Here is a 26,671-nt window from a genome sequence, read left to right on the forward strand (position 1 = left end):
GGGCTTTTTTCCCTACTCGTTTCTGCTGAGTTTTAGATTTTCAAAGACATTTAACATTTTGATTCTTCATCTATATTTGCGGCTCATTTTTAGTGTTGTATAGTCTTGCGTTTCTTTTTACCCCCTAAACGCAGTTTCTGTCTCTTTGCGTGCTTCTCCCTTAAGTTCCAATATGTTAACCTTTCTCTTAACCCTTTATTAACCCGTTAAAACAGCTCAGGACAGGTCACACGTCCCCTGGTGGATTCCACTCCGTGTTTTCCTGGTTTCCACCATCGGGCTCTTCGCACAGCCTTTAGCTGGTTTTTACTAAACTCCTGATATCACTCCGCTGGCATGGTGGAGAAGCGGACCTGATTATTGTGATGGTGGCAGGCAGTGACTAGAGACTTCCGCCACTGCTTCCCGTATCCGCGTTTTGCGCCGTCTGTCCTACTATCTGGTTGCTTCACAATCGGACTACCGAAGGCGCTTGTGCGCTTTCCCCCCAACTCAACAACATCTTACCCGGGATTTCTTTCAAACCAAAACCAGATGAGATGCAAGTTCACTGGGAAACTCTGGAGCCCGTTCGGTTTAGGCAGCAAAACTTTTTCTCAGAGGACGGCACGGTGAACCGGAGAGTGGACTGTTGCTGTAGCCGCCGCTGCTCCTCTGCGGGACGGTTTGTGCGCATATGAGCGCTGGGTGCCCACTCGCACCGTCGCTGTACCGCTGTGTGTTTTTGCTCTTATCAGCGTGGCAGCGGCTTTATTGTTGAATTCAGTTTGGGGGCTTTGTGTTGTTTGTGTTCAGCACTTGGAAAGAAAAGAAGAGACGCTCAGCCGCATGACCGAGAGCCTCGCAGCCCTTTAAACCTTCCACTCCCGGTTGTTGCCCTCTTCTTCAGCGGCCGTATCTTCCGCCCGCTGCTCGGGACCTTTCGCCGGCGGAGGACGCGCAGAGAAAGCGGACTCTAGGTGGTGGAGTGGAGGTGGAGGTGGAAGGAGGAGGAGGTGGCGGCGGTGGCGCTGAGCTTAACTGGGAGAAAAGTTCTTCCAAAATAGCCGCCGCTCGGCCCCGTGATGGGGGACTTCGCCTCCCCCGCTGCCGGACCCAACGGCAGTATCTGCATCAACAACAGCATGAACCCGGCCGCCGCGAGCATGGGGCCCGCCGCGAGCGTGGTGGGAATACCTAAGCACAGCACGGTGGTGGAGAGGCTGAGGCAGCGGATAGAGGGCTGCAGGAAACACCACATAACCTGCGAGAACAGGTACCAGCAAGCCCACGCCGAGCAGATGGAGATAGACCGCAGGGACACGGTCAACCTGTACCAGCGGACTCTGGAGCAAAGGGCCAAAAAGTCCGCTAGCGGCAGCAGCACCAAGCAGCCCCAGAGCAAGCAGCTGGACCCGGACTCTGCGTCCTCCGCGGAGCAGAGGAATAACACGCTCATAGCGGTAAGGACGAGCTGACTGCGACGGCCACCTACAACTCACACACAAACACGACACACTTTCGCTCATTTCCCCTCCATCTCTGCTTCCCAGTCTCTCTCTCCCCCCCAACCCCAAGCAAGCTGCACAGCTTCTTCTTGTTCATCACTCAGAAAACTTGTTGAAAACATGCTCGCTAATCGCTGCTTTCTTTCTCAGCGCTCGCTTCACTTTCTTTCCTCCAAGTTCTTTTGTTTACAAAGAAGTCCGGCCCCTCGTTGGAGCCAACAGGCTGCAGTTTGGGGCTTGGATTGTGCTCTGTGTGGAAATTAGAAGCCTGGCAACTGATATTTGATCTTATTCTGCGAGATCAGTGTTTTTTGTTTTGTTTTTTGGGAGGGGGCACTTTCAGTTGTCAGGTTCTGAAACTAGTCAGTAACTTCTGGAGGATGGCTCGCGGTGTGTTTGCATCTAAAAAATAACTTCTGCTTTCTTGTTCTTGGGTGGAAATTGTTCTGCAACACAGGAGAGCATTAGCATTGCAACACTGCTTCCTTGCTCTCGGCAGCAGCAGCAGTTAATGCTCCAGCCTGCACTGTAACCTTTGTCACATACTCTCAAAATCTGCAGTCTGTCCCCAGTGTCACACACACACACACACACACACACACACACACACACACACACACACACACACACACACACACACACACACACACACACACACACACAATCAAAGCCACCCACGGACTTAAAGCAACCTGCCAGCTGACTTCAGATGAATGCCACAGTAGTTTGTGAACATTTGTTACACTGTCATTAACTCCTAGCTCTTCAGGTTCGCTCGTGAATGCAGCGATCGCATAACATGCCTCAATAGCTGCATGCCCTTGTGAAGATATTGCACTTGTCATTTGTCATTACAGTCAGAGTGGGTTTTATAGGAGTGCTAGGGTGTTTTCCTGTTGGTAGGGGGCAGTGGTAACATATGGAGGGCTGGTGAGTTGCTCGTGGCTGTCCAGGCTGTGAGAGATCTTCACTCCCGGTGTTTGGCTGTTTGTGTGAGAGAGGTTGTAGGCAGACACTGGCAAACTGTGTGGTGTCCCTGCCTGCTCCCCGTCTCCCGTGGGCTCTGCTTTCCTTTAGAAAAGACCAAAGGATGCATGTGGGGAATGTCAACATTGTTATCCCTTTTGTTGCTGCAATGAGCCCAGTTCCCCCCCTTTTGAAATGCAAAATACGGAGCGTCTTTTAATTTCTGAGGCAGCCTCGCTTGTTATTTAAGAGCAAACCAGAGCAGCTCCAGAATGAGACGAGCGGCAGAGATTTTAATAGTGCGGCAGCTCCCAGCGGCCCTTGTGGACATTAAACCGAACCGCCCATTAGATGGCCGGCAACAAATGCTCCGAGAATGGAAGGATTACTGCTTAAAGGCACAGTGGCATCCCTCTCCGTCTCTCTCTCTGCTCCTTTCCCATTCACTGATGGCGACAGCTTGTACGCAAACACAGCATTCAATAGCTGAAACACACAGAGCTGTGTGTTAGCACCCTCTTTATGTTACATTGTAAGTTCTTGGCAGTGTGCAGTCGCGGAGATTAAAAGGAAAGTCTCCCATCCCTCGCCGTTTTACCCCTCAGAAGAAGGGAGCTGCAGCTAGATGGCTGTATGTAGTCACTTCACAAGCAGGCATTCGAGGAAAGCCAAGTATTCCGATGATGGGATTATGCAGATGTGCATGCACAATTTCAACAGAGGCCGTAATGTGTAGCGTGTATGTTGCAGACCGTATGGGGAGGGTGTGCTGTGAACATAGTATTGGCTGAAAAAGCACAATCATTTCACGATTTAGTTAAAAAGATGAAAAGCTGACATCATAAGACTAAATTCACACACACTTCAGCTGTGAAACGTTTGTGCTCTACTACAGGTTGGCTTTGAGTGCCAGTATAGTAATCACCACTTTGAAGAATGTCAGGAATGCCTACAGTGTGCAAAAAAAACCCAACCCCAACATCAGCCAGTTTAAAGTGCAAAAGCAGCAATACAGTTAAATACCTTCAAATGCAAATAATGTCTTTCTGAACCAAATCCAAACTGTGTCAGTGTAATCTTTTATATTTGGTATTGTGATGCTCATCTCAGCACACTGTGCTTTGGTCTAATGGTTCTCAGACACACCCACGTCAGGGTCGGGGAAAGCCTGTAATCATGGAAAGTGGGTGTTTGTGTCTCTAGACTAACTATTAGTGAGACTGGAGAAGAAGACGACACCATGTGTCTGAGTGAGACCTTTTCTGTCTCGCTCAGACATTATTTAAAGAGCCAACAGCCAACTAAAGCTCGGGGTACAGGGGGCCTGGGATGTGGTAGTTCCTGTATAACCAACTGTTTGCCCGCCTGGAGATTCACTTTCACGAGACGGACACTTCCAAACTTTTAATTGTCGGATAATGAGAGGGTAGCTTGCAGAACGACAAGCTGCCTTTCTGCTTTCTGTCAACATCCATATATCATGTTACACTAACAGTGGAATAGTTGAACGCTCATTTACATATTAAACACTTCTTAATTGTGCACCAACTGTTATAATGGGCAGAGAAGACAGTATACTGTATATAAATGTTTCACAGCAGACAGACGATCATATTTATCTCCTTGAGGTAAAGCTGAACACAATGAAGTTATTTATTAACTCCTCTTTCAACCTCCAAGAAGAATGAATAAAGTTTTGATTTTGTCACTTACCATGGCTATCAGTACAACATATTCATGCTTAGTTAATATTAAACTGGACCTGTTACACATTTCCTTGTTAATACAGGATACTCGCTTTAAACATGGTCAAGATTTCAAATAAAACCAGAATCTCAGGTTTAATACTGCTCTGAACACTTTTTTCTGCTTTTGGCTTTTGCATGATGTCACTGAAGGCAGAGATCCCTAATATGGTCATCTTTGGGATCAGATGACCATATGCCCCACCCACCTTCGGTTTAAATCTTTTGTTTACAAGGAGCAGCCAATCAGAAGCAAGCAAGCTATAGGCATTTTTTCTTGTGTTTGATTTTTAGGCTAGGCTATACTAATGCTGAGGAAAAAAGATGGCCCAGTAATTTATGATAAAAATAAATGTTTATTAGCAAACAGAAGCTAAATTTACTGAGTGTCTGAGGAGGCGTTTTCACCCCTTCTGTGAGCTTGTACGATCAGCGCTTGCAGCCCGCAAGCCATCATAGATAAAATCTGGACTGTCATAGCGTAAATGGACATAAAGCTAAATTTGAGCTCTAACCGTGTCAAGTGGGATGCAAGTACAACAGAAATACAGAGGCTAGTAACAACATTGTTACTGTGGGTTACTAAGTAGGTGAGGCACAGTTCCATAAAATGTGCTGCTGTAGTTGTACGATCAACAAACAAGACCATTTTACAACAAAATGAGACCTGCTGCAAGGTCAGGTGCACACCTGTAAAGCTTTGGGACTGCATCCTGCACATGGTGACAAAATATGCCAAGAGAGATGGACAGATATGCAAATTGTGTTAGGTCAAAGGTCAAAGTTCAGCTCACACTTACTGCACAATTAAGAATTTTGAATACGTTCTACAATTCTAAAAGTGTTTTTTGGGTTTTTTGACTAACTGCCCTACCTCCTACCGTAAGCCCCCTGCTACCACACACTCTCATGGCACTTCATGACATTGTCATCACCTCTAATCTACTTATTTGGGTTTTTGGAGCCAAATTTTCCAGCATTTTGTGTCACTGGACTCATCTTTATCAGTCTGCCTGGTCTTAAATGTGCAAATAGTCTCCGTATACAGATGTAATATTTTCTACTTTTAAAAAACGACCACATTTGAAGGTAAATCATTTTACTGCTCACTCCAAAGCCTGCGCTTAAAGTTATACTCGTGGCAGATTTTTGTACTTCATGTGTCTGAAGCGCTTATCCAATTCAGGGTCACAGGACCAGGCTGAGCTCAACCCAGCTGTCGTAGGGTGAGAGACACGGTGCAACCCGGACAGGTCACGAGTCCATCACAGGGAGACACGAACCGTTCACCTTCACACCTACAGGTGATTTAGAATCAGCGGCTAACCACACCTGCATGTCTTTGGACTGCGGGAGGAGAAACTATACAAACTCCAAACAGAGAAACGCCAGGCAGCCGATCGAATTGTGCTGCGTTCCTTTGCCTCAGAAGTTGGATGATGACATCATACTCAAGTTGACCACATCTTAGTAGCAGAAATCATTTGTTTTTCTCCCTGCCAAATTAGCACCCTCACAAGCAATACCACTTACTGATTTCTGCTGTTTAGGGCGAGTCATCACTGTGTTGTTTTGACAATATATATGCTGCAGACACGAGATGTACTTCCTGTTGAAATACAGTTAAAAACATGAACATTTTTATCCATGAAACCAAACAAATACGCTTCTGAGATTTAAAATCTTTGCACCTGGTTGGTGATTTTGTTTCCGTATCCCGTTCAGCATGAAATAAAACTTGTGTTTGTGTTATGATTGTTTTAAATGATCTGCCTTTAGGTTGTTGAGCAAGGGGTCAAAAGTTTGTCACCGTGTACGCCCATTTCTTTGCTTTATTTTAATGAGATGGGGGTGTTTTTGATTAGGGTTTGGGCAGCTCTGCTCCTCCTTTAAGATTAAATAGTGTCAGAAACGTTAACACCGACAGCTCAGAAACTGGATAACAGATGAATTTTTTGTCAATATTCTTCCACTGCTGAATATTAAAGTCCATGATGTCAGTATGATCCCCTATATTTATCCATTTGATGCGTTCATCTTCCCAGAATGACATTTGACAGTCCACAGGGAGCAGGTGTGAAGCTGTTCATTACATCTGTTGGTGGGGAGAGAATTAGTGATGGCAGCTCGGGCCTTTGAGACCACAGCCAGGAGAGAAATTAGTGTGTAATCTTGCTTTTTTCCACCCTTCTATGACAACTGAATTCAAAAGTCTAAAAGTGAAAATTGCATGTTGATAATGAGGGAGTGACACACAAATCTGATTCGGGTGTATCTAATGTCTTAACACGACGAGACGTTACCTCCAACAGAACACGTTCACGAGTGGCTGCCGTGTTTTAGCGTTTTTGCTGACGTCGTGATGGAAGCACGGGGGAGGAGGGGGAATGTTGCGAGGATCCAGCCCGTGACCTTTCAGTCAGAGGCACGTGTCTCCGATCCAATGGGCCGTGATGTTGCTTAAAAGCAGAATCGTGACCCGTACTTTTTTCTGGCAAAACATCCAGTCAGATCTGATTACCTCGTCGCTAACAAGTTTGCAGCTGCGAGGCCGAGGTGCACAGCAAGGGGCTCGTTAGTTCCACTAAAACACAGTAGCTCAGGACAGTCTGTCTTCGGCTCTGCTCGCTCCTTGGCATTCACCTCGCAGAGGAATGTCTCTCTCTCTCTCACACACACACACACACACACACACACACACACACACACACACACACACACACACACACACACACTGTTGTCCTGCTCGACTCTTGGCAGCAAAGGCCTGAGTGTGGGCGGCTGAGTTTTCATGAATCTGAGGCCATCCCTCCCTTCCTCTCTCCCTCCCTCTGTTCAACACTTCTCTGGTTTCAGCGTTAGTAAAGCACTAATGTAGCGTACATGGTCCTGGTAGCTATAGCATTGTTAAAGTCAGCTGGGACCGTTGCCCATTTGCTATATTTAAACCAGCGTGCTGGCGAGGAGCTTACACTCACCAGTACGCGCAGGCACACACGCAGAGCGTGACGTCGGCGAACACCCGTGACATCACAGTCATGCTGTTTTCAACTCATTACACGCTAATTTGACTGACTCCCTCTGTTTTTTTTCTGACTGTTCCTTTTTAACTCCCTCTCTTCTGCTCTCATGTGCTCCGTGTTAACATTTTTGTCACTCTCCAAAAAGTTGATTCTGTTCATCTGGACGCAGCGTTTTGTGGGAGAAACGTTTCGTCACTCATCCAGGTGACTTCTTCAGTCTCAGCTGACTGCAGGTTTCAATCTTATAAACAGCACATTTGCATAATGACTGAAAGCAGCCCACTGAAGGAACAATGGGCTGGGAGGTCAGTTCCTTAATCTTAATTATGCAAATTCTCATGACCATTGAGAAGCATCAAGACATTTTTGTCACTCTTTTTTTTTTCTTGCTCCTTCTCACCCTCGGCCCTGAGTCCCTGCACACACACACACATGCACACAGCTCTGGATGTTTTTGATTTGGGGCGGCTGCAACCACATTCCCTTCCTCCCACGCTTGTTCACATGTTCTACAGGAACACACACACAATCTGCAGAGACCCTTGAATATTCAGAGGACTCTTGGCTCTTTAGAAAGTTTTAACTAGCTGAAACAAAAAGGATTTCAAAATAAAATTTAAAGCTAATCCGAGGTAATAAATCGTTCTCGATGAGAGTTCTTCCTCTTTGATGCCCGTACAGGGATCCAGAGGGTCGTCACGTTCGCGTTTTCTTACCAGTTTTCACAGGATTTACAACTTTGTGTTGTTTTCACCTGCTGAAAGAAATCATTTAAATTTCAAATTTATGACTTTTAGAAAACCTTCATCCCTTAATCGTCGATTCCATATCAAAGGCGTTCGCACGTGTTCACAGTCTGCAGCTGCTTTGTAAAGTCACTGTTTTCTACTCTGTGCACAGATTTCTCAGCTTGACTGTAGTTGATTTTTTAGGGCATTTTTGTTCCAGTTTTGGATGGATGACAGAAAGTGAGGTGACATGTGACAAGAGGCATTAAAACCCACACTGCTGTTTCCTCTTCAGTCGACCCACCTGCTTGTAGGTAGCTGCTGAAGGGAAAAAAGCGAAGAGCTACAGGATTATCTCCCTGTTTTTACATTTTTTATTTGCTCTTTACCGTGTGTTAATATGCTGTATACACAGCAGAACATGTTTGAGAATCAAATCCAGGTGAATTAAATATTTTTTATTGTCATAATGAAGGCTTGGCGACTGTCTGCTGTAATTTTCAATTGTGGAAGACTTAAAATGGCCAAGCTTTGATTTTATAGCCTATAATTTTCTGCACTTACTGTATGAACCAGAAACCATCAGCTGACATATTATTTAATCACAGACAGGCAGGTAATTTGCAATTTTGATGATCACGTGTTCATTATAGGCACCGGTAGTAAGTTTGTGAAATTTCTTCCCTCCTGGTTATAACAACTGTAAGTGGGATTATTACAAAGTGGGAGCGTTTAAGGACCACAGCAACTCATCCATGAAGTGGCAGACCACGTAAAGATACAGAGCGAGGTCTGAGGAGTGTAGTGTGCAGAAGTCACCAACTCTCTGCTGACTCAGGAACCGCAGAGCTGCAAACCTCCTCTGGCATTAACATCAGCACAAAACATGTGAGCTGGGAGCTTCATGACATGGGTTTCCATGTTAGGTGTCATGTGTAGGTGAGCCAGTACTTTTGTAGGGTTTTACCTTACCTTACAATAAATAAAATTGAATTGAATTAAATAGTCTTTTCCTATTTTAGTAACTTTCAGAGGGAAATATTGTAATTCTTTAGCTGAAGTCGTCACCTTACATATTATTAATTGGCATGAATGTCAACTGGATAGATGGGTAAATGTTAAAATATTAGTTCCCAATGTTTTTAGCTACCAACCCATTACATAAAAGAAGTGATATTTCTCTGATTTGTTTGCTATATAAGATATACAGAGCATAAAGATCAGCAAAAGCATAAGATTAGGTAAGATGTACTGTAATCATCCCAAAAGTTAAGAAATTGTTGTGTCAATGGGGCCAGAACATGAAAAATAATCTAGCTCCGTGAGATAAATACGACATCATGGAACAAAATAACTCAGAAAGTTTAGAATAAAAGTGATGAAACTTTAACAGGTTTTGTGTTGGAGTGTTTGTGTAATCCTGCTAACAGACAGACAAATGTTGCTGTATTCACACTTAGTCTATATGACCAATAGCTCATGGTGTCTAAGGTTAGCCAAAGTTCAGTTCTGACCCCGCCGCAGTGTTCTCTGTAACATTAACTATTATCCTCTCACAGTAAAAATGGCGCAGTCTCACTAAGTAAACAGCAAACCTCTGGAAAGAGTCGAGTATCTGTTGTCTTATCTCTCTGGCCTGTGCGCTGCCTTTTGTTTGGATTGTGCCAGAAGGCTGCTCGCTTTCTCCACTGTATTCACGTCAGTAAGTGTAGTATTAAAGGAGCAATACTCAGCGGCAGTTTAGATTTTGCATTATTGATAGCAGGATGGTGGGAAGCCATCTTTGTTGCTTTCACCCCTGGTGTACTCACACAAACACTGAGTTGGTAAAATATGGATGAGGTGGTTATCGGAGATGCCCGGGTCCCCTCCGATCCTCTGCGAGTAAATGCGCTTTACTTAGAAACGTCAGAATGAAGGAATGGTGACGGCTACAACTCTCTCTGTGAAGACCGAATGAACAATTTGCTGTTTTAACATGTAGCGTCTGACTTGGTAGTTTGATCTGTACACACCACACACACCAAATGAAAAACATTTTGGCTGTGGCTTTTTTTCCTCAAACACCAGCACTCTGCGAGCTAAGCATCATCCACACAGAAACCATTCTACAGCTAAACAGGGTTTCTAAAACAATGGCCTTAGTAAGGGAGTCCTGTCATAAAGACGTAATTCCCTCTGCCTATTAAACTGGGACACAGAACAGGAACATTGCCACATATGGATTCATACATGTGTGTGCACAGGAGAGGGTGCAGAGATACTGTGAGAGTTTGTTTTTAGGGAAATACTGTAACAACACACTTTGTCTGCAGCAGATGGGACCACATTTGTGTTTGCTGAAGGTTGCAGTCCAGTAGTAAGAAGGGGTAGAGTCGACTCCTCCACATAACCGTAGAAATTGCAGCGAGGCCCGGGCAGCAGTTTAAAAATATTTTCTTATTACTAAGAAAGAAAAGAACCACTGTATTTGGGAATTTAATACCAAATGTGGCCACAATACAAACTCAACCAAAAACTCCTCAGTGTGCCTGGTTGTCAGTATTTCTTCCAACATTTTCCCCTAAATAGGCCCCACTCCTACTAAAACTTCGAAGGGAAACGTACTGTGACAACCTTCTAACAAGATCTTGGTGTAATTGTTTTGTTCTCTTGCAGGGAAATTGGCAGAGTATTAAAATGACTTGTTATTTTTAAACCGAGTCTTGCCGGTGTTGATCTTTGGAATTGTTACGAACTCGCTTATCTGCCTCGTGCTTTGTGAATTCAAGTATTGTACTATGATTCCAGCATTTCTGCCGGAGCTGTTAGCCACCAGATAACGCCACATGACATTTTCATCATATGCAAATGCTGCTGTCTTTATAGCAGCAGTGGAAAAGAAAAAAAAAAACCTATTGTATTCAAAATTTGTCTTCATTAAGAGTGCAGAAGAATGTGTTATATTCTTATTAGATTTAAATATCCTGCTACATCTGCACTTTTTTTCTGTTGCTTATGGTGGAGACTTGAAAGTTAGTTTAGTCCACTGGTTCCCAATGAGCGGCGTAACCCTTCTGAAAGGTCACACGATAAATCTGTGGAGTCATGACATGATTAATGGGAGATGACAGAAGAAAACTTCATGCGTAACTCCACTGTTTACACGAGATCCTGATAATTTAACCTCCTTTGGCCCTAGCCTGGCTTACAGCATGCTGGTATGTTAACAGACCTTAAACTAGAACATTAACTAGACTCTTGCTCCTCCTGTGGGCTCTGTTTTAGGCTTTAGATAATCTAGTCAGATTAGACAGAGCAGAAGACTTTGGCCAATCACACGTGTTTTCAGAGCACATCTGTGAAGGAAGACACAGAGGACTGTCACCTGGGAGAGCGGGTATGGAATCTCGTGTGAAACTAGTGTTGACTTCCTTGTAGTTTGTGTCAATGTGACGTTTGTAAGGTGGGAGGAGCTTACAGCAGAGAAGAGACGTCTAAAAACACTGCAGCCAGAGCTTCAAGTCTACGTGCTTAAATATAAACATGCAAAGTAACAAGTTTCAACATCTCGCCCTGAAATGTAAATGAAATAAACAACATAAGGAGGCAGAATGTAGAAATAATGTGAAATTATGTCCAGCTGACTTTGAAACACTTTTCTGTTCAAGGCTAACGCTCTTATTTTTTTTGGCATTTTTGAAGCTTATTTGAATGACACACGTTAATTTCATGTTAGTCTGACTTGCTGTGCATTTACAGTGAAACACTTGAGGGTAGCTACAGAGGAAATATCACCTAATCTTTGACAACCAGTTTTCAGTTTCCTGTTGGTGGCGGGCGGCAACCCTCTGACCTTCCTCTTACTGATTTGTCAAACTCAGGGACAGTTTCCATCACTTTTTCACTCTCCCCGCCAAAAAACAAACAAAAAAGAAAAACAGTATCGTGGCACTTTTAAATCATTTGTTTGTCCTCCAGTTTTCCTCCTGTTACTCATTTGTGCCCATCGCACAGTGACTGCTTCTAATTCCCACGCAATTTGGTCCTTTGTTGATCGTCTCTCTCCTCCTACCTTCTTTTGACCTTTCTTTGTCGTCCTTACACTCTGTCCTCCCTTCTTTCCTTTCAGTCATTCAAATCCACCCTTTTCTTTTTTCCCCTCCACCTTGCCACCCCTCCCTCCATCCATCACTGCGCTCCATGCCTCCGGTGATCTCCGGTTCAGTCTCAGGTAGCAGGCTTAGCCCTCTAAAGCTTTCTCCACGTAGGCCGGTGTCAGGAAGAAATCCTGTGCTAAGAGGGAATTACCCACCACATGTGCTCCTGCAGCACACACAGGCACGTAGACACAGGATTTTACTGCACGCTGGACTTAACCCATCGGCTCTTCTTGCTAACGTTGTTCATATGAACATCATCTGCATTTTTCTGTGTTGCTGAATGTTAAAGCTGGTATCGTGTGCCTCTTCCCTCCTTTGTTAGATGACATTTGTTGTTCTTTCCAGTGCCGGCCAGATCCCCCGCACCTTCCTATCGAGCCAGCGTCATGAATTTTTTATGAATGTTTGCGTGTGCAACTGTGTGCAGGGGGCCCTCAGCTGCATCAATAGCCATTAGTGGAGCAGCTGGGGTAATTGTGCCACAGTGGCTGCAGTGCAGGAGGAAAAACACACACACACACATTATCTGATAATACTGCAGAGGGCAATAAGGAGGAAGAGGGGGAGCGAGGCGCAGTGGGGAAGAGCGGGATGGTGTGAGCGAGGATATTAACTGTGTGGTGGAACAGTTAGCGGCGTGCTACGACGCTGACTGATAGCTGATTTTTACCTGGTGATTGCAGCCTGGAAGTCTTTAGAATGTGCAGCAGCGCGACCGACATGCTGCCTATGACAGTGATTGTCTGGAGACCGTCAGTGCTGCACAGAAGCACACACATCTGGCTGAAAACGAGGGCCCAGGGGCAGATGTTGTCAGTGCTGGCTGGTTTATTTCGCCTCACGCGGCACTGGAACAAATTTCACTGTTAAATTTTAGCAAATTATCTGCAGCTGGATTTTCCTGCATCTAAAGCCGTGTCTGACCTTTTTTTTTTCCACACGTTACTTGTGCAAATAGTGTAAACTCACCAAATATTGCCCCACAGCAGCCAACATGAGAAGGACGAGCCGATAGCTGGAATCAAGTTTCACAAATATATTTTCAGAACTTTCCAGGAAGTCCTGTGATTTTGTTCACTTTTCTTCTTTCCTTTTCTTTTTTTTTGGTTCTGTCTCTATATGAGAGAAAGTTCAATCACACCGCTACAGCTGCCCAAAACTAGCAAACAATAATCTTGTCCCCTATTTCTGATACCTCTATTCTCCCGGCACGGATTTTTGCAGATTTAATCAACAGCTTTGAGTTTATTTCACAGTGTAATCTAACCTCACAGCTTCTTACTTTAGAAAACGTTACAGTTTCATGCTGTAGCTGAGAGGTTAGCACGGTGGCCTCACAGACAGAGGGACCTGGGTTTAAACTTGGTGTTTGCCTGTTTCTTGTGCGGGTTTTCTCGTCGTGGAGCTCCATTTCTCACGGTTTAGTTAATTAAAAAGGTTTCCTATTTTAAGGCAAATAAGCTACATGCTGTTTGTTTACCATAGTACTGTCCTTTTAATATTCCTGCTGTGTTCAGTACAAGTAAAAGATTATTATGAGCTTTTTTTCTTTTACTACGCTGTAACTTTACTTATTATTGCTTCTCATTTGGGCAGCGGGAGCGCCGTGGTTAGCACTGTCTCCTCATCGAAAGAAGGTCCTTGGTTGAAGTCCCAGCTGAGGCCTTGCTGTGTAGAGTTTGCATGTTCTTCATCAGGCTTGCATGAGTACTCCAGCTTCCTCTCACAGCCTAAAGATGTGTGGGTTAGGTTAATTGGTGATTCATAATCAGCTGTACGTGTGAATAGTTGTGAACGCCTCTCTGTGTCAGCCTAGCAGCCTGTCCAGGGTGTCGGCCTGTGACAGCTGAGATAGGCTTCAGCTCCCCCGCGACGCTGGACAGGATAAGTGTAAGAAGATGGATGGATGGGTATCTCTTCTGAGCAGGATCTCAGCTTGCATGGCTTCACCTGTATGCCATGAATTTAGTTTCTTGCAGCTGCATTCAACATTATAACACAGTGAAGATGATTATGACCAGATTATGGATCTTCCTGGTGAATCATTTCTTAGTACATTAAATGGTTTGAGACTAATTTGCGAGTCTCAAAGTTCAAAAACACTCAGGAGCACTGATGGTTGAGCAAAATCTGACAGAGCCACAGTTAAACATTGGCCACGAAAATATTGTGCGTGTGTTTAAGAGCTATTTTAAGCCGTTAATCACATTATTCAATGACTAAATCACATTTTGAACGACTCTGAAATGCTTGACTCTTGCACTCTTGCACATCACGTCACATTAGTGTGCAGTGTGAGGCTAACATTAGCATTGTTAGCACCAGCAGCCTCCTGCTACTAATGCTTAGCTGCGAAAATTTTAGAAACTGGAGTAAACTGGTACATGTGTATGAATAAAATATGAATAATTCGTCTAACCACCAAACATTTCTGGTACCGCCTGCAGGTTCACCAGCGCTTAATTGCTTGGTTTACTAATCAGACATATCCACAGGCCAGATGTGATTAATTTCTACCGCAGTCTCTGTCACGTGGCCTTTGTTAGTGAAACCTTATAACCTCATGCGTGGACTCGTACACACACTGACATACTGTAAAGAGAAAACAATACTTTAGTATGCTATAAAAACGCACAGCAGCTCACTGTTGTGCTTTTTCCCTCGAGGGATCAGCATTTACAGGAATTAACTTCAAAGAATGGTATTTTGGTATATTTTTATAGAAATTTGTTAAATTAATTGACTTGTGGGGATCCGTGAACTGCTATTAGAGACAAAAACGTCTTGTGGTTTGAGCAGCACAGCAGCTCTCAGAGTCATGTAGTCCATATTTGCCCTCAGATGCCGCTGAGAGCTTCGGAAAAGTAGACATATTTATTTTTTTGTTTCAATTAAGCTCTAAGAAAGGGTTTCCCAAGGTTATGGCATTTACACAAGCCTTCCTCGCAGATCCTTGTTCGTTTTTAGCCTTTTTTAGCAAAGAAAGCCAGTACAGCATGGAGGTCTTGAGCTGTGTACTTAAAGAGGATTTGGCTATCCCGAATCTGGGTAAAAATCTGTTGCGATCGTGCAAATTGTGGCTCCTTTAAGCCGTTTTCTAACTGAACTTGACTCATCCCTTTAATTTCCTCCAACGCTGAGAATGAACTATACCCACCCCTGTGATAGTGAAGGGTAACAGGCATCAGTATCCAGTGGCTGAAACATGCTGTACGGTGCTACAAGACTTGTCAAATGCAATCTTAGAGAAATTGATTTTTACAAAATGTGTTGGAGAGAAAAGGTCAAGTCTGTCAAGATTTAATCCAGCAAGAGATAATACATCTGAACAGTCATGATGAAACTGGATCAAATGCACCGCGTAGCACACTGGTGCTACAGCGCCTAACGCATTTCCCAGAAGTAAATGAAACAGTAGATATATACACAGAAAGATCCAGATGTGCTGCTCCCTCCTCGTTATTCTGCCCTCTTTTTCTCTGCTACGTTCACTTGTGCTTGTTTTGGTTCGCGATGAGTTGAGCGTTGTTTGGTTGAGCTGAATTACTCCGTCAGCAGCCTGTCTCTAGATCACTTCCTGGATGGTTCCTAAAATAGAAGCAACAACGATCACAACCAAGGAAACATGCCAGCTGCTCTTTTCAAAAGCACTCTCACTTTCTGCCCTCTCTCTCTCACCGTGTGGTATTAACTGTATTCATCAAATACAGTTGTCAGAATCACAAACTGTCAGCCAAGACTTTTGACTGCTATTCACTGCGCTTCTTTAGGTTATGCAAAATTTCAAATGATTTATTTATTAGAAAATAGAAGAATTCAACTGTTTATATTGTTTATTACTGAAAGCGTTTAGAATGAATAAAACTGTGAGAGTTTGTGCAGACCTGGAGGAGGGTGAACGAGAGTTTAGACATCGTCTGACAAAGAATCAACAGCTACAAAGTAATCTCACACGAAATGCTCAACCTCCGTTTGGGAAACAAACCACAAGAAGAGTGCAGCACACGTGCAGTCGGCTCGTCTACAGGTGCCACTTCTTTCTGCTGTTCCCTCAACAGTAGACTCGGAGAAAAGTCACGTAATTTAATGGCGACGTTGCCAGACGGTAACGGTAACATAAACTCAAGTATGATGATCACAGCTGTGAGTGAGAGGGATGCCTGGTTTATATTTTCCACATTAAATTAAAAAAAAAAATCTGAATCTCTAAATTGAGAAAACAGATACTTTAAATATAGGTTCAAGTGGGCCAAAAGGTACCTTACTTTTTCATTAGTCACACAGTTGATTATTGTTATGATCATCCCTTTGTTTGGATGAGTTTTGCACTTCCCTGTTCGCCTCTCTGTTACAGAGATTTTAATCTGAAGGGACTTTCTGGAAAACTACAGGTGCAGCACAAAGATTCATTAATAAACAGGGGATGATATTTAAAGAATGACGACCTGAGATTAAGGCAAGTTGCACCACTTTTATCATAAATGTGAAGCCATAAAGAGCGGAAGCTTCCAGTCCTACCCGCTCACTTTATTTTTCCAAGAAAGGGTAAAAACTTTTTTCCTTTAATACCTTTAATATCTCTGGTGCCTAAATTTCTTTCTTGTACAGTGAGTGCAAGGATAGCTAAGCTAAGCTAATCTAACAAGGAGGCATATAATGACAGAAAAGATGTCATAAATATTCCTACAGAAACCGAAATTTTTTAAATATTAAACCGTTCCTTGAAAATTTAAGTGCATGCTAATGCAAAACACTGCGTTCTATTTTCTGGGACCTTGAAACTCTGTCAGCGCGGTGTCACGACCGCCACGCAGAGAATGTAAACAGGCAGCGACGACTGGTGCGTCGCTGCATTCCTGCTATAAACGGCGGCCCTGCTGGACGGAGTGCTGGAGATTCCCAAGATACCGTTGTGCAGTTTGATAGTAGTGGATATGACACTTGGCTGGTAGTATTGTTTCTCCAGAAAGTTTTACTGCCTTTTGCAAGAATGCGTATCTACAGTATGTCATTTCGTCTGTCTCTCTGTGCATCTTAGTGTGTCTGTTACACGCTCTGTGACCCGACTTCACTTCTTTCTTGTCGACACTCTCGGCAGTGCATCTTTTTTCAGTTTTTTTCTGCCTTCACCTTTCAGGCTCATCGCCCGCTCCCCCTCTCCCGTCTTTCTGCCTGTCAGCCTTTGCGGATCCCACCATCTTCTCATCCTCTGCTATCTGTACCTCCCTTTCCTCCTCTCTGTGCCTTCTAGTCTGCTCTGGCAGAGACTGAGGACTCTACTGAGGAGACGAGATCGGCAGATGTTTACCCGGCTCTCTGCTGTCACAAACCGTTCACTTCAGTGTATCAGCAAAGCACTGGAACTCACAGGATGATTGCAGAGTAGTAAAAATAGCCAAGAAAAAAACTACATTTCCCTGAAGATTTTGAGCAGATTTGGGTCAGACGTGGTTTGATTTTTGTCAAGCAAGCTTTGTGGAGTTAGAGGCTTAAAGCTCAGCTGAAACTCTTTAGTGATAATGCCCTCAAAGTCTGTGAGAAGTTGTAGCAGTTTTAAAATGCGACTGAACGCAGGGGAAAGCAGTGATTATGCTCTTTTTAAAGCTTTGTAATTGACACTTTTCCCGATTCGTGAAAACAGCGAGTCTGGGATTCTTGCTTTATTTTCGGCTTGTTGACAGTTAAGGAGCCATTGGGTTTTTTTTAATGGATACTTAATGACTCCAGCTCGAAACATAACAAAGAAAGCCCCCCTCGAGGATCCTAACTGTCAGCCAGCGGAAGTCCCCGGAGAGAAGGAAAAGTCCTAATCTTTGTTTTGCACATACGCTAAATATTTTTGGAACATTAACAGTATATTTTCCACATCATTGCTTTTCCAGTTCATTACACCTGTGTGCAGAAGAAAATGGGTTGGGGAAATAAAAACAATGTGGTATTTTAAAATGCCGACTCCTTTCAGCGCGCAGACAGCAAGAGAGCGAGATCCTTTTACTTTTAATGTCTTAAATCAGACTGGAATCACTCTGGGAGCGGACCTTATCCCGCATAACTTTTAGACATACTAAAGACGTCTAAAGCTCTCTTCATATCTCAGATGTAGAATCACAGAGTATGTAACCTAGGCCTATTGTAAAATTCTCATACTTGTGTTTAGCAGTTTGGCAGACATGCAATCTATATTTTGTGCAAAATAAAAAAAATCTCATTATGACAAATAACTCTTCTTTCAGATCTTAGTTTGCTCTTGAAGTTAATACGAGAAAAAAAAGCACTTGTTTCATTCTTTAAGGCCTCATTTCCTCACTGTATGAGAAGAAACCCCATCAAGCTGGAGGTCCACTCTAAATAGCATCATGTGGGTGAACCAGTACTGGTTAGGCTGAACCTCCAGTTTGCAGCTGATTTCACTACACGAACGAGGCCTACTGTCACCGGGGTCTTAGATTGCAGCTGGTAGCTGCAGTTCTTCTGCTCCTGATAGCTGCTGCAAGCTAGAGGGCCACTCTAAGCAGAACCTGCAGCAGGTGGAGAACTGGTTCATTCGTGTGATGATATGCAGAGCTCAGTAAATATGGAGTTCATTCCCTGGATGGGAGACAAAGCTGATCATGGCGCTCAGTCATTCATTTGTCACAAACTACCTAAATAACAATATAAATCACTAATGTGCACACACACGCGCGCGCCAGGTTAGTCAATGTGCGCTGTAATTGCATTGCACCTGAAGTGGCTTTGTTAGATAGCATTACTGAAAAGAAGATGAAGGTGGAAGACTGAACATTTATACAATTTTGAACAACAGTGTATGAATGCATCTGCACTGTTGCCCTTTATGTACCCACAGGGACAGCAAAGACTCCCATGGGGTAAGTCCTGCATGGTGACACAGATAATCACTCGCTTCTGTCAGTCTGCCCCAGGGCAGCTGTGGCTACAACTGTAGCTTGCCTCCACCAGTGTATGAATGTGAGAGTGAATGAGTAGTGGTATTGTAAAGCGCTTTGGGTGCCTAGAAAAGCGCTATATAAATCCAATCCATTATTATTATTATTATTATTAAAACAGGAAGTCCGGCTGTAGTGTGCCTGGTGACAGCACGCACATCTCAAAACGAGTCTCAGTGGCTGCTTTGGATGTGAGTGGTCAGAATCTGAATGATCCAGCTGTGGGGACTGTGACGCAACCCCACAGCGGGCCAGTATTTGCATTTATTTCTCTGAGCGTGACTCTGTGTAACTCTCACACTCACAAAGGCACAAAGAAGGGGAACCGCGCTCGTGGCACATGAAACGCAGCTCTCCCGTTGGTGAGGAGGCGCTTTCTGCCCTGAAGGGGAAGCAGAGTTGAGAAGCTGGTAAAAGAAATGGCACGCAGCCCGAGCTGGTACAGCTACAGTCCACATGAGCGCTCTCTCTCTCTTTGTCTGTCTGTCTCTCTCCCCCCCTCGCTCCTCCCACCAAGTGGCTGTTTTTGTGGATTGTTCTCCTGCCGTTGTCATAGCGACTGTGATGCAGACATCCCGAACAGGCTGCCTGTCTGCTTGGATATGTCAAGTGTGTGTGTGTGTATGTGTGTGTGCGTGTGATAAAACGCCAGAGTGCTCTTGGCTTAGAGAGGAAGTGTTTTGAGAATTATGTAATGTCCTCTTTTTTAAAAGGGGGGCAAACGTCAAGAAGAAGAAAAAACATCCTATCTGTCCGTATCTATGTTGCCGTCTGCTTTATTTCTCACTAAAAAGGAGAGTGTGGTGTATTAGCGCCATGGAGGTTGTGTTATTTTTCTCCATGTGTAGGTAGACGTTTATATCCTTACCGTCTCTTTTTGTAAGTAAGATGCCGTTTTTTAAAAATGTGCACGCACTGTCAGGCTGTCAGGGTGACATGAGGCTCTTTCCTGTGCGTAAAGTTTCCACTGTAACTGTGGGCTCGGTGCCAGTTTCCACCATGGATAGACGGAGGGGTGGAAGGGGGCGGCTGAAAAAGGAGGAGGAGGAGGAGGAGAACATAGGGATGGGATGGGAGGACTGAGCAAAACAGGAGAGAGAGAGAGTGAGAGAGCTCAGTGCCAAGTGGGAGGTGTGTGAATCCTTGTGATGCTGCCATTCTCCTGCAGAGAGCCCTGTTATTGGACATCATAAGGGGGTCTATAAATAGACCCCTAATCTGTGAAAGAGAGAGCTAAAAATAGAGACAGAGCAATGCAAACACGGAAAGAGGGGGACGAGGGAGTTTGCAGGCAGCAGTTTGATGATAACGACTTGGAAAGAGTTGTGAACGGCGCAAGAAAGTTCAGAAAAGTCTGGAAACACAAAGCAGCCGCGGTTGTGGAAAAGTTTGATTAAGAAAAAGGGTCGTGGGTACCTGTAGCTGTAGGCCTGCTGCTACTTTAAGGGACCGAACTTTTGTCAGCTCACTGACATTTTGAAAAGAGGTTTTCCTCAAGCAGCTACAATCTGGAGTTAATCCAGCACTTTGCTTTTAGTTCAATCAACTCCTAATGGAGCGTTCACCATCAGAGAAAACGCTTTCTTGGTGGCGCATTCAAGAAAGCTTGGCTGTCCAAAGGCTGCTAAAGAGTTCAATTCAAAAATCTATATTTAGAGTTTTAGCACAGAAACATAAGTTCTTTTTACAGCTCTGTAAATTGTGCAACCTCAACAACCTCTGACCCACTAAATCCAACCCTAGCCTAAAAAGAAAATCTAAACATGCCAACACGATACTAAAGGTTCCAGCACCTGTGCTGAACATCTGACAGAAGCACATTTGTATTTCAAACTCATCATGACGTCATGACTTTAATGGCTGTCTAAATTCAAAACACACAAGCTCCTTCTCATGGGTTAGCTACTGTCACACGAGTAAAGCGAGGAAAAAGGAATAAATAATATTCATGTAGAAAATGAGTTCTTTGTGTTTGACACAAGCTTCAGTGTGTGGATCTCTGAATGCTTGCCTGACCTTCTGATGAAAAAAACACGGTTGAGCTAAATGGTTCCAGTGAGAGATAGTTAGTTAAGGCCGGGATCGTACTTGTGGACGAGCAGTTGTCAGTCTTGTGCGCTTCTCTTATTGGATATTGGAGTGAAGGGTATTCAGACATGAGCACAGAGCCATTGGACTACACTCTGAAGACTGTTTCAAACCAGCGAACCTCCACATTATCGTGCAGACATCATAGCAGTGGGCGGCACTTCAGGCGATTAGTATTATGTGTTTAGCCTGTGATGGATGGACGACCTCTTCACATTCACACACACTGACTCTGACCCTAAAATGGATAAGCAGTTAAGATGGATGAATGGATGTTTTGGAGACATTTTTATATTCTGTTAACTGCTACTAGGGGTGGGGGAAAAAATCGATACTGTGTAGTATCGTGATATTTTGTTTGCTAATAATGTATCGATACAGGGACAGCAGAAATCGATATTTTGTTACAAAAAAAGTTTTTGTGGACTGGAACCATGTTGATCAGCTCCTTTTTCTGAGCAAGAATCCTGACATTCCTTCACTGTCCAAATGTGTTCAACTTTTTTTTTGGCAGCAATAAACATGACAGTTTACTTATTTTAATTTAAGACATGTTTTATTTTAATTAAGCTTAAAACTTTTTTATTTAATGTAAAATTATATTTTGTTTTAATTTACTTTCAAATTCTTCAGTTGCTGAATGGGCTGCAAAGTTTTCATAAATTGCGAAAGTTCAGAATAGCTATAATTGTACCAGATGGTTGCATTCAGTTAAGTTGGACTAGACTGTAATACAAACCGTCCAGTTTGTCAACAATAAAACTGACTGAAATGAGAGAAAGACTGAGTGCGAGACTTTGATATTAGATAAAATGAATATTGATAAAGTTTACCTTTATGTACAGAATCTGAATATCGCAAAATATTTTAAAAAATTGCAATAATATCGTATCGTGCGTTAAGTATTGTGATAATATCGTATCGTGGGATGTATGGTGATTCCCACCTCTAACTGCTACAACCAGTTTTTCAATGCTACAGGTAGCACACATGCATCTACAGGTAATGTGCTGCACTGTGATTTAGGGCGCATTCATGAATGAAATGATCACTCGGATTACCACATGACACATGGACCTTATGCCTAACATGTTTCTGTTATGAACACTGATTTCTTTTTCTTTCTTTTTACTGAAAACATGGAGCATAAGTGTGACTGCTTCAAAAAACAAAACAAACAAAAAAGCATATCTTAATTAAAAACCTGAAAAACCGGATATCAAAATAGCCAATTATTCTGGCACAGCTGTAAACATGTCACAGTAGGTTTTTGCAAATCTGTGAAATCTGAAATCAGTTTACAAACAGTGAGCAGATTTGTGTGGGGTTTTTGTTCCTCGGTTGAAACCTGGGGTTTGACTAGTCTTACTGCATTTTTTTAAAGGTTGTATTAATAACTGTACTCAAAATGTGGTGTTAGCTGCAACTAGCCTAATAAACTTTAGCCAATCTAGAAGCTAGAGAAAGAAAAATGGATGCAAAACACCGTGAATGGAACCTTTTACTACAATCACACACACTTTTTTGTATTCCCATCATCTAATGGATGCATCATGGACATCAGGGGTTCGGTATCTTGCCCAAGCATGCTTTGACAAGATGACCCTCCTAAGCCACAGTCGCCAACATCCAACATGAGGGCGTGTTCCTCCTCCCTCAAGTTTAAGAGCATTAAAAATAACCTTGACATCGCCGGTTGCATCTGAAAGATTCAGGGTGAAATGATCTCATACACTATTAGAAAGCCTTCATCCCAACAGCGCATTCTTCTAATAGAACACACAGGTGTAATTACATCAGATCTACCTGGGCTTTAATCACGGGGCAGCGGGAACACACACAGTCAGCATTTTTATCAGCTTTACAAGCCTTTGTTTTTCCCACTTTTGCACTTACTGAACACCACTTTTCCTGCAACACGCAACTGTGTTGCTTTGAGTCTGTATTATGTGTAGTTTTCTCATTGCTTGTAAAATCAGCCACTAAACCTATCCATGTTTGCGATTGTTCACCATCTCTTTCATGCAAACAAGCTGATAGCTAGACTGGAAAATGCTGGGTTGATTTGCCGAGCTGATAACCACCTTTGTGTGGTCACTTAGTCTGACTGACGTTAGGGTAAGTGAAGCCAGATAAGGAAAAGATATATATGATGAACTTGCCGTACAGTGCAGTCATCTGACTTTCTGTATCACTGCCTGAATTAGTGCAACTTCTTGTTTTTTTCCCCCCACTTACTTTTTCAAGAATGCACAGAATGAACACTTTTAGACTCGTGGCAGTAATGATACGAATAACCGAATCACTTTTGTCTGTCCTTGATAAACAGACGTAGATGTTGTGAAAGAGATAAAGTCAGGTTAGCGATTGCTTGCATTAAATGGCTGCAAATCGGCTCCTGTCACACAAGAAGGAGTTGCTTGATAAAATGCTTCTGACAACATTAAAGGCAATTAAAGGTTTATGATGATGGATCATCTGTGTCAAGCAGGATTCCTGTGTCTACAAGTCATGTGGAAATCAGTGGCTGCAGAGCGGCGTGTGGGTTTATTAAATCATGTCGAACGCTAAGGTGCAAAAGTGAGAACTACGGGGACTCAGTGTGAAGTTTCCTCCTGAATTTCAACTCCTAAGATAAACTTTGCAAACTTCGACTCTCCTCCAACCTCTCCCCCTCCTTCTCTCATTCATAGCGAGTCTTTAATTATGTTCGCTTGCTGAGTGAGTGGGGAGGCTGGGGGTGCATGTGTGTACTCTACAGTTGCCCGCATGTTTAAGCCTGTAATTAGTGTTCTTTAAGACGACAAAAATTCTGAGAAAATGTTAAAAAGAGCAGGCCGAGGCGCATGCGCGATCGCGCGCGGGGCAGGCGGCGAGAAGTGAACGGAAGAAAAGAAGGAGGCTGCGCCACAGTCCTCCTTAAAAATAATCTTTGCCTCTGCTCTCAGAACTTTGAGAAAAAGGTCACCGAAATGTTGCAGTGGAGAAGAAAAGGTAATAATTTGTCATGACTGAGCACATGTCGGTGTGTTCATCAGGACTTAAAAGGGAAAGTTACAGAGAGAGTGGTGGACTTGCTGTGAATTTGAGTATAATGAGGCTATATTTAAAGCTGTATGTCTGCGTGTGTGTGTGCGCGCGCGTGTGTGTGCTCTTCACAAAGTGACTCATCTTTTGTATTTGTGCACACAGAGTAACCCAACCCAACCCAGCGAAGCAGCAGAGCAGCACTCTCGCTGGGCCTGCCGTTTCTTTCCTGTTATTTTCTTCGTTTTTTCTCTTCCTTCTCTGAGACCCGCGTTGCCCTTTCTGCCATTTTTTCTTCCCTTCTTTCTACGTTAGCTTTTTGTCCTCTCATTCCTCTCACGTTTCTTGCTGACTTTGCTGACTTTGTGGCTCTGTAGCTTTTTCTTGCAGTCAAAAACTCTCACCAGGGTTGTGTCTCTGGTTTGTCACAGGCAGAGTGAAACCACTTCGTCACTTCCCCCCTTGAGCTTCAGGTTGCGTGAGGTCTTCCTGCCCTCCACTGGGGTTCCAACACTGCACTGAGTTTCTAGGGTGCAGCTGCAGTCCACGCACAGCTTGGAACTCATTTAACAGACTTTAATGTGAAAACAAGCAACCAGTGCAGCTGACTGATGATTTAAATGCTGAAAAAAAAATCCTGTGAAATGTATGTGATAGGTCCCTGTTGTCCAACCGGGGGTGATTTCAGTGCATTTCACGATGTAGCACAATCAGCACATGCAGGTGCAGTCACTAGGTCTTTGCCTCAATCCATATTGCTCCTTTGGGTGTGCATGTGTTTGCTGGGTTCATTGTGTCAGCACTAACTAGGTGACCGGGACCAGAAAAAGTCCCACAATCAGGACTCCTCAAAGAAAAATGTAAGCTGTGAACTGGATCAGAGCTTTTGTAGATCTTCTGTAGTCTTTCTTTTTTGCTTTGCAACTTAGGCTCAAGTTACCGTAGGGTGGGGATTCCTGAACAGTTCACAGACGAAGACAACAAAGAAAGTAATATTTGTCTGTCACCTTTTCTCTTTTCTCTCGGTTTATAGCTGTCAGCACCATCTGTAAAGATTTGGTTCCTGCATCACGTGATTGAAGTATGGGAAAGACGAGCAGCACAGCTTCTGTGCGCGACCACCGCGCCTGGTCATGTAGTATCCTCAAAGGTTATTTTTGTCCAAGATGAAGTAGCAGACATGGTTGCTGTTGTCGTCTTTTGCTACGTGTGTGTTTGTCCCGTTTGTACCGCAGCATCTCACTGCGCCAGCCACGCTTTATCGGTCTGACGCTCAGTAGTAGCGTGTTACATCCTAGTGGGCGCCAGTGAAAACGAGGGGAACGTATTTCAAAGCAAGAAAGGGATGACAGTCTCTTCATGCTTGAATGAACGACAGGTACGTTGGAGGAATAACTGCACAAACCCATTAAATATAACTCAGACGTCCTGTCTCGCTTTCTGCTGGAATATTTACTTACACTACATCATTTAGTCCCCCTGGCCTTCATCAGGAATGTGGCTAACATCCTTGCATTCCCATATAGTATTTGCACACGAAGGAAATGCCTTAATCGTTCCAACATTCAATAAAAGAACTACTGGGAGTAATCTGAGTAATGAGTCTGCCCCTTGCCTGTATATGTGCCAGCAGCCAGCCAATAGCATTAACAGGACCATCAATGGGACCATATTAATCTCAGATTACATCTATATAAGTTCAAAGTGCTTTAGATTCAGAGAAAAACACAGTGGGGTCTAATCCAAACACTGTGGTACGTCAAAACAGAGCGTTATTGACCACCAGCCACTCATACTGTACACAATGAACGGAGTAAAATTGGAAGTATCATTAAGTATTCATAGGTTTGTCCAATCACAGCCCTATAGAGGTTAGATATTACAGCTCCAACTGAACCAATGACTATTTGGTCCATCTTTTTTTGCAGTCCTCTGATTGGATGTAGAGATGACTGGGACATTTCCTATGTGTTTGTATGCATACACAGTATATAAGAATGTAGGGAGCAGACTCCATGGAAGACCGCTCAGCTGGCTGGGAGATGGTCTGCGTAGACTTAGACTGGAGGAGTCAAAAATCATGACCATCGCTACTATTAAAGAGGTCCAGAACTAAATATATAAATTATTGGCTCTTGGTGAGAGCATTTATTAAGGCACAAATGAGTGGGCAAAATGTTAACTAAGGTGTTGAAGAAAATCGCACATCTTTATTGGTAGGTAAAGATGTGGTTGTGCCAAGATGTCCAGCCCTTCTTTTCTATTTATTCACGCATCTCAAAGAAACGGTCTGTGAGTGTCTCTGCCTCTGGTCAGTCTTCCTGCCCACCCTTCTGCTTCCCCCTCTCCTCTTCCTCTCTCTGCTTTTCGTCTCTGACTGTCATTCCACATTTATGACCGGCCTGTGATGTGTACCCAAGACCAACGGGGCACGGCAAGATGGCCACTGTTGCCCTGGCAACAGAGTGGAGAGCAGGAGGAGAGAGTGAGAGATGTTTTTTCCTCCCTTTTCCTTTCC

General features: G+C 43.6%; 1 protein-coding gene across 1 annotated transcript in view; it reads left to right on the forward strand.

The window, feature by feature from the left end:
- Nucleotides 1-327: 327 nt before the first annotated feature.
- maml3 (mastermind-like transcriptional coactivator 3) overlaps nucleotides 328-26,671 on the forward strand; it is a 134,333-nt gene continuing 107,989 nt past the window's right edge. The window contains exon 1 of the mRNA XM_085277947.1: nucleotides 328-1,442. Within this exon, the coding sequence (XP_085134073.1) occupies nucleotides 1,065-1,442 (378 nt within the window). The 5' untranslated portion in view covers nucleotides 328-1,064. The remainder of the gene's footprint in view (nucleotides 1,443-26,671) is intronic.

Source organism: Mchenga conophoros, linkage group LG6, assembly GCF_057382185.1.
Source record: "Mchenga conophoros isolate Kocher_MC1m ecotype Shallow Benthic linkage group LG6, M_conophoros_male_GT1.1, whole genome shotgun sequence".
NCBI lineage: Eukaryota > Metazoa > Chordata > Actinopteri > Cichliformes > Cichlidae > Mchenga > Mchenga conophoros.